We start from the raw sequence: 9,523 nt of genomic DNA, 5'->3' as shown, positions 1-9,523 counted from the left end.
CGGCCTCTCTTGTTGCGGAGCACAGGCTCCAGACGCGCAGGCTCAGTAGTTGTGGCTCACGGGCCTAGTTGCTCCGTGGCATGTGGGATCCTCCCAGACCAGGTCTTGAACCCGTGTCCCCTGCATTAGCAGGCAGATTCTCAACCACTGTGCCACCAGGGAAGCCCCCCATGATATTTTTTTTTTACAGAACTAGAACAAATAATCTGAAAATTTATATGGAACCACAAAAGATCCCCAATAGCCAAAGCAACCTTGAGGGAAAAGAACACAGTTGCAGGAATCATGCTCACTGATTTCCGATTATACTACAAAGCTACAGTAATCAAAACAGTATGGCACTGGCATAAAAACAGATACATAGATCAATGAACAGGATAGAAAGCCCAGAAATAAACCCACACACCTATGGTCAAATATTCTGTGACAAAGGAGGCAAGAATACACAATGGAGAAAAGACAGTCTCTTCCATAAGTGGTGCTGGAAAAACTGGACAGCTACATGTAAAAGAAGGAAACTAGAACATTTTCTCACACCATATACAAAACTAAACTAAAAATGGATTAGAGACCTAAATATAAGACCAGAAACCATTAAATTCCTAAACGAAAACATAGGCAGAACACTCTTTGACACAAATTGTAGCAGTATTTTGTTGGATCTATCTCCTAAGGCAAAGGAAACAAAAATAAAAATAAACAAATGGGACCTAGTTAAACTTAAAAGCTTTTGTCAAGAAAACCATTGACAAAACAAAAAGACGTCCTACTAAATGGGAGAAACACTTGCAAACAGTAAGACGAATAAGGGGTTAATATCCAAAATATATAAATATTTCATACAACTCGATATCAAAAAGACAAACAACCTGATTAAAAAATAGGCAGAAAAACTGAATAGGCACTTTTCCAAAGACATACGAATGGCCCAAAGTGCTCATGAAAAAATGATCATCACCAATCATCAGAAATGCAAATCAAAACCACAATATCTCTTCACACCTGTCAGAACGGCTATCATTGAAAAGTCTACAAATTAATGTTGGGGAGGATGTGGAGAAGAGGGAACCCTCTTGCACTGTTGGTGGAAGTGTAAATTGATGCAGCTACTATGGAGAACAGTATTGAGGTTCTTCAAAAAACTAAAAATAGAATTACCATATGATCCAGCAATTCCACTCCTGGGTATACAGCCAGAAAAAATGAAAACACTAATTTGAAAAGATAAATGTACCCAATGTTCATAGCAGCACTATTACAATAGCCAAGACATGAGCAACCCAAGTGCCCATCAACAGATGATTGGATTAAGATGTGATATACATACATATATATATATATATATATAGCATCTATATAACACACACACACACACACACACACACATATAATGGAATACAGCTCATCCATAAAAAAGAATGAAATTCTGCCATTTGCAGCAAAGTGGATGGACGACCTAGAGAATATTATGCTTGGTGAGGTAAGTCAGAGAAAGACAAACACTGTATGATATCACTTATATGCGGAATCAAAAAATAATACAAATAAGCTACGAGTACATATTGCACAGCACAGGGAAATATAGCCATTATTTTATAACAACTTTAAATGGAGTATAATCTATAAAAATATTGAATCACTATGTTGTACACCTGAAACTAATATTGTAAATCAACTAACTACACTTCAATTAAAAAAAAAAAAGGAACCAACTCTACCATCACCTTGATCTCAGACCTTCAGCCTCCAGAACTGTGAGAGAGTAAATTTGTTTTTTAAACCACCCAATTTGTGGTACTTTGTTACGGTAGCCCTAGCAAACTAATACAATTATACACAGAATTAATTATAAATGACTAGTCTCTTCAGGAGACTAATCATTTTAAAAGACTTGAAAACAACTGACATTATGTCATTTTTTAAAAATTAAAATCTTCCAAGATATGGTTTTATCTATCTAAGTAGGTCTCCCTAAAAATTCTGAAATATTACTATATTCAAATTAGGCAATGATATCTAAGCATATAAGTTTTTTGGCCTCACTAAAGGTGTACTCAAATATTTCTGAAAGTTTGTGAGGTCCAAGAAAAAACATTCTACCTACTAGTGACTTAGCATGGACACCAGTCATCTACACAGGGTTTCCTAAACAATTCAGAGGTTCCCAAGTTTGGATGATTATTGAAATAACCTGGGAGAGAAACAGCCACTGATCTTACCCCAAACCTACTCAGAATCTCTGAGGAGGATTTTAGAAGCTTATTTCTCCAATGCTTCTCCACTTCTCTAGGTTTGTATAATAATTAGGTTTGTTTGTGTTGGGTCCTATTGAGTCAGGTCACCCAGTCTTTGTACAAGTTAACTTAAGCCCTGTGCAGAATTTTCCCTTACCCCCTTACACACTCACCCTTTTTCTCTTGACACTGCCTTCTTGGAAGAAACTAGGCCCGTTGTCTTGCAGAACACATGACGCACACTTGATAAATGCACACTTGGCTCCTGATGCCCATAACTTCCCTTCTAAAAATTCATTCAGCGTTTACTGAGGAATATGCAAGTCAGAGTTAGGAAATGGGGATAAAGGTGAATGAACCAGCTTCAAACTCATCAAGGAGGTCTATTAAGAATGTTAAATAATTAGAATGCAAAAAGGGTTTTGTGCCATAGAGACTCATACTGGCAATGTAGAGGGCCCAGATGCACCCCTAATTTAACTTGAGTGAGGGGCAGGGGTGAGAATAGGAAAAATGATTCCAAGGAGACAAGAGTTTGGACTGACACTTGCAGGGCACTGGGCAGGTAAACAAGGATGGGTTCCTCTCTGGCTGAGGAAATTGCATGTTCACAAAGGTATGAGACCACGGCCCCTTAGCTATGGAGTATGGCTATCACAAAGGTGCACCCAGAGGTGTGTAAAAAATAAACCACAGAGAAATAGAATGGTCATCAGAGATCTTTTGTGTCAGGTTAAGATGATCTGGTTTTTAATATGATCAGATTTACATTTTAAAACAACTAATCCACTAGGACTGTGGACAATGAATGACTTGGGGAAAGACAAGATCACGACGGCTTCTAGCACTTTGTTGAGGGCTGACATCAGGTTTTCCCTCTGTAATTTCCTGTATCTCCTCCCACCTCTCTCATTCTCCATTAGAGTTAGAATTTCCTAGCTCAGCAGTGAAACGAGAAGCATACTGATCAAGCCCTTGATTAACTAGACTGAAATTTATTTCTCAGTTCTTCATTAACTTCAGAAATTCTACTTTTTCTGCAGTTACCTTAGGACAATTTTTTCCCCTATAAATAGTTATAAAATTTAGAAACATCATTTAAGTAACAAAACAACAAATCCCATTTGATTTATACTGCAGAAATATCAGCAAGAAATACCGAGCTGAATTCCTAGCACTGGCTTCCTGATCTTTTCAGCTGCCTTTACTGCATTTAGAAACTACATTTGTTTATGACATAGACTTAAAACCATTTTTTATCAATATTTAACAACAGATTGTTTTATATATTCAATTTTGACTCAATTTCAACAGTTTTGCCATTTGGTACTTAATTAACCAGAAATATGATCTGGCCTTTAGAACTTCGCGATTAAAATATGATCTAAATTAAAGGCATTAAATTATACTTAGTAGTTTGTTAGCATATTTTATTGTAATCTTGATTCTTTGAAAATCTGTGTACCACTATCAGCATCCCAGCAAACCGGGACAAATGCAAAGAATTTTCATTATATCAATTCTATCCCTTTAAAATCCTCCAACATCCCCTGTGATGTAGGTATTTTTATCCCCATTTTAAGCACCAGGAAACCGAAGCTAAGTAAAGTATCTAGTAATAAGTGGTATTCAGATATGTCTGACTCCAAAGCCTATGCTCTTCTTTTAACCTCCGAGTAGAAAACTTCACATTAGTATAAACCCACTGGTTCTCAACTAGGGGCAGTTTTGCCCCCCACCCCAGTGGCTACTTGGCAACACTGGAGACATTTTTGGTTGTCACATCTGGGGTAAGGAGGGCAAGAGCTACTGGCACCTAGTAGGTCAAGGCCAGTGATGCTACTAAACATTCTGCAATACACAGGATGGTGTCCCACAACCAAGAATCATCCATCCCAAAATGTTAAAAGTGCCAAGGTTGAGAAACTGTAGTATAAACAAGATATTTCTCAAAATACCTTCTTACAAAAGCACTGCTAACACCCCATCCTGTTTTTTTTCTGAAATCAACATTTACAGTCAATGAAAATAGCTTTAAAGTATAACTAGACGTGTGTGTATTTAATACATATATGTACGCACATTTTTAATTCACCTGAAAAACTCTTGAATTTACACTGTAAATTGTGCCAGGATAACAGAGCTTTGGACGTTTCAACCCCAAATACATTATGTTATTTACTGTCATAGAGATGCACAGGACTGGAGAAGTTTCTATAAATATGTTTGATATGTTTTCATTGATGTTACTGTTCTGATCTTTACTTTGTTTAATAAAAGATGCAAAGGAGAGGGGAAAAGGAAACCCTGGCTCAGAAAAGCAGGGAGGAACAGTATAATGAAGCTTTATAAAGGAGACATTTTTTAATAAAAGGCACAATGAAGCCACACCATGAGGCAGAAAACTGCTTTCTTGATTTTATTTTTTTTTAAAGCTACACAAGGTCACAAAACCAGAGCAAGTTTTTGGCTTTTTTTAAAACCAAATTTTGTTCTTACAAATTTCAAAATCTGCACCATTGGATATTTAAGCCAGAAACTTGAAATACAAAAAATCATTTTTGAAACTGACACTATCAATTCTCTACTTGCATATGTGAAGTGTCAAAATGTTACTTCTCAGTAGTATAAGTGTATTTGTCACAGAAATTCACAGTTAGGGATGAAAACCAGTGAATCAGTGAATTGCGGTTCTCTTAACACTTGTGTCATTAAGTTAGTAGAAAACAGAGTTCTTTGGAGCTTTTAGTGTTCAGGGTCAAAACCAAATCCAACTGATATTCACACCACACTCTGAAATTACAAAATAGGGTATTTTGTAAAACTGGATTTTAATGAACAGTGAGAAGCCAGATGCAGCAAATATTTGCTGGTGTTACCATCCATAAGATAAACAGAACCACAATTCACCAATTTATTTATTATTCTTTCCTGCTTCTATTAGGTAGAATTTGTGCTCAGTTATAGACCATTTTAGTGTCAAATGAGTAAAAAAAAACCTAACTACAGAACACGTTGCCTTTATTGCAAGAATACTCAAAGGCATTTGAAATATTAAAACTTGCCCAGAACATTTATACTACTAAACACAGGAATATTATAAAGATATATATACATATGTATAATATATAATGTCACAAGCCACTAAAAAGTTAAAATTATGCCAACATTTTCTACAAACCACTCCTTACATGACACATCAAAGCAGTAACCACAAAAAATAAGGACTTTTTCTGTTCACACTGGAATAAGGCATCTGAAAGCCCTAAACACTGTGGAGATGAAACAAGATTAGAAAAAAAACTTTAAACATTCATATAACTTCAGATTTACATGCTGCACGCACACAGAAAGACAGAGAATAGTTAAGAAGCCATACATTACAGAATTTGACATCCAACTTCATGCAATGAGTTCTTTTCATATTTAATCAAAATGTTTATTTGCCCCTTCACTTGCTCCAAATTTCCAGAACTCAATCCTAAAAATTACCTTTTTAATAAAAACCAGGTACTAATTCATACCAATAATCTAATTGTGTTTCTTGAATTAACCTCCCCCTAAGACACAGTCTGTGTTTCCATTGTAACAACTTCCCGGCAGATAGCCCAAATTTAAAGAAAGTTATTTGGCCTGTTTATCAATAAGGTTTTTGTTTTTGGCCTTCTAACAGGGAAATATTAGTAAGGCTGCCATAAGAGAAAGAAACCTGTAATCTACATATTCAAAGCACAGAATTACATCCTCTATGATATTTCTTTTGAAGTTATCCTGCATAACTCAGAAAGATGGTGTCAAGTCTCTTAGGTATAAAGTAGAATGGAAGAGTTTTGCTTTGAAGGTTCAGTGCCGTCCTTGACTGATGTTTGGCTTCTAGTGGAAATGCTTGAATAACATTTTTTTGTTGACTTGCTTGATGATTACCAATAGTAATTCTAGAACAAATACTTGATCTCTAGTTCACCAGAAACTACCACTGAGAATTATTTAGGAAGTTATCAGTACTATTTGACTTTTGGATTCACTGAAATTTACAATGAGTAGCTGGAGACAGAAACCTAAAACTGAGTTCTGTCCTCTAAACTCAACCACATCCAGTAGGTCTCTTCAGGTTACAAAAGTAGTTTTTTTTCCAAGCTCCTTTCTCAGGCTGTAGGTGGTAATGGCCCTGAACTGGAAGGAAGCATTTCTGGAAGAGATTCTGATTTACTTATAACCAAATCCTAGACTAACTATGAAGTCTAAGGGAAGGAAAGCCTTACATATGTCCACCTTTTGTAGTAATTTCTACTTAGATCGATAGCATAATTTTCATTATATGAAAACTGGGACTAGAGAGGACCAAAATTTTTATTAGTAATGTCTGTGCTCTGCTATTTATTTTTATAATATCTTATAAATTTTATTCATATGAAACAGACCAGAGGCCTGGTATTCAAAAATAGTTATTATTATAAAATCAGAAACACAGTCAAGAGTGTAGGGGATGTTGAAATTTTAAAAACTTTATGAGTAACACAATCAGTTAACTTGCATCCAAAAAGATCAGAAAAGAGGCAAGACTGAAAGTATGAGGATAGAAAGGTATCACAGTGGTGCATTTTTAGGAACAGTACCTTCACCTCTAAGCACCTTTCAGGCGATAGCTAGCTCATAGGCACCAGAAATTCATAATAAAAACTAAATTACCCAAAAGGCACAGATGAAAACGTTAACACCAGAGTAAAAGCAATATTATGTAATGTTAAAAACCTATTTTTAAAATGCTTCCAAATATGTAAAACTATACACGAATCCATTACACATTCAGCTTCAATTTACCATTAAAAAGTGTATACAATACTCTGCCTAATCATAAATTCATGCCAACATTAATTTATAATGTAGCATTTACCACCACAGCACCCAAAGAGATGAACAGAAACCAACTCCCTACTAAAATCTAGGGAAAAGGTTTCAGAGCTAGTGAAATAATTTACCGCAGACCGTATTACTATAAAGAAACTGGTGGTTCATTCTACTCAATCCACACTCCCTCACAATCTTAAGGAAAGTACACTAAATTCACTTTCATCTACTAAAACAGTACTTAACACATTTGGCAGGTAGGAGTATTCCTTTTCCTTTCATTTCTCTCTTCTTTTTTTCTTTTCTTTTTTTTTTTTTTTTTAAAGATTAAGTCACTTCCACAAAACTAAGACAAACTTTTCAAAGCTCAGCTTGATTTTCTGCAACTACACAAGACATGCTGGCCATACAATAGCAACTGTACATCCTCCCAAGTCTGAAACACAGAATTGATAGAGGACACTTACTAGTTTAAAGTGTATTTCATCATTCTAAGTCTACGAAGAAAATATCCTCCAGGAACTGCATTCAAGAGGGTAATTTAAGATTACATTTCTAGAACATATAATGTACAACACCATCACAAAAACAAAACACTGAACCAGGAGAAAAGAATTTAAATTTAGAACCAATAATTATGGAATTACAATCTGTAATTGTCAAATAATAAATGAGTTATAATTTTTTCTTCTTAGAAAACTATCACCTAAAGTGGAGGACCAGCATTTTCTTGGGAATTGCAAAATACTACACTTCCTTGATAGCAGATCACTGTTCTGAAGACCACCACAGGCCTCAGGGCACTGGAACATCAATCAACAAAATTCATCCTCACAACTCCGCCACTAGTATCATCGCTATATGTAGCTGACAACAAATTTTCTAAATGAATCAGATAAATGCTCCTTAATTTTAGCATACCAAAGAGCTTACTATGTCCCTGCTGCCCACAGCAATCTAGCAATTAAATACTTAAGTCATTTCATATACAAGGCTTACGAATTACTCAGAACTAGTGACTTCTAGTAGTGTTTTCTAGTTATTAGAGACTCTTCAAACACATTCAGAGTTTTCAAAGAAGCAAAAACAAGAACAAACATAAATCTACGTTAAGTATTTTTGCCATGAATCTTCCTTTACCAATTTTGGCAGGGGGTGGTGGGGGGACACTACTGGGTCATAAATTAATTGAAAAAAACAATATAAAAATAACAGAAATTATAAAGTACCACTTTCAGATGATTCAAGTATCAACTTGGTATGCATGTAAGTTCACCAATTTATTTCTTCGCCTATGATCTCATATTCAAAGTGCCACAGCTGACTTAAGTATTGATAGTCAGAAACCTATAAAGTCAAGCTCTTAAAGGAAATATTATTTCGATGGTGAATTTGTCCTTAGAACTTTAATGCCTTTACTATTTCAATATAACCAAACAAAACTTTTTGAAGTATTATCCTACAGTTTTTGGTTAACTTTATATATATATATATATATATATATATTTTTTTTTTTTTTTTTTGAGGCTGGTAGCAAAAATTAAAACAGGTGTTCACATCTCAAGAGGAGAGCACAGATGAAGGGTACAGAGGCTCTACACTATGGACCCGTCCTTGCTCTGTGCTGGAATCATCACGGGCACCGCTCCCATCCTACTGAGATTAGGGGCAGCTACCTTAGCAGTTGGGAGAGTCGGACTCTGAGGGTCGCGCTCAAAGTCTTCGCTTGGCACTTGGTTATACTGAGCCTTGGAATACCCTTCCATGTTGGAAGGAGACATGGATCCCAGGGATGAGTGATTGCTGCCGAGGTAGCTTCTGGCAGTGGACGTACGGCTCTTTGGAGGAGGCACGTCTTCCCTAGAAATAAAGATCCCAACACACGTTCAAAGAACAAATTTCTAAAGACCTACAATATGTAAGCTATGAATCATGGGTAGGGAAGAGCCTCTATTTAAGCATTAAGTACACAAAATCGCGTGTGACACACAAAAAACAAGCACAATAAGGCATAATGTCATGAACTGTGTATCTGTCCCAAATTTATCATTTACAGTTTCTGTCTTCACACACAATGAAATGTGTTTTTTACAAAAATGTGCGATTCTATAATGCTTTCTTACAAAGAACAAACTTCAAATATTTTCATATTCTAGTATCACTGATCAAGATAACCTGGTTACAGTCATGTAACACTCTATAGTCAATAAAGCACTAACACCTGCAGATATTTCTACCAAAAAAAAGAACAAGACAAAATATCCTTTTTATTATGAAAGCTACTCATCTAAGACTTTAGCTGAAAACTTAGCAGATTGAAGTTTGCAAAAACTGAGAATCAGGCATAAGAATTTTCACACTAAGCACTGACATAGAATATATATCTGAGCTACTTCTGTACATTTAAAAAATAAAAGTGCCCAGACCCACCAAATGTCAAT

At 35.6% G+C, this 9,523-nt stretch overlaps 1 protein-coding gene across 2 annotated transcripts in view; it reads right to left on the bottom strand.

Moving 5' to 3' along the window:
• Positions 1 to 4,537: 4,537 nt before the first annotated feature.
• Positions 4,538 to 9,523, bottom strand: part of CXADR (CXADR Ig-like cell adhesion molecule) — a 51,478-nt gene continuing 46,492 nt past the window's right edge. For both annotated transcript variants that reach the window (XM_007106899.3, XM_055086168.1), the window contains exon 7: positions 4,538 to 8,942. In XM_007106899.3, coding sequence (XP_007106961.1) covers positions 8,678 to 8,942 — 265 coding nt within the window. In that variant the 3' untranslated portion in view covers positions 4,538 to 8,677. The remainder of the gene's footprint in view (positions 8,943 to 9,523) is intronic.

The sequence above is a fragment of the Physeter macrocephalus genome, chromosome 1 (assembly GCF_002837175.3).
Source record: "Physeter macrocephalus isolate SW-GA chromosome 1, ASM283717v5, whole genome shotgun sequence".
Lineage (NCBI taxonomy): Eukaryota > Metazoa > Chordata > Mammalia > Artiodactyla > Physeteridae > Physeter > Physeter macrocephalus.
The sequence above is the reverse complement of the archived record's forward strand: the minus strand, read 5'-3'. Positions and strand labels throughout refer to the sequence as shown.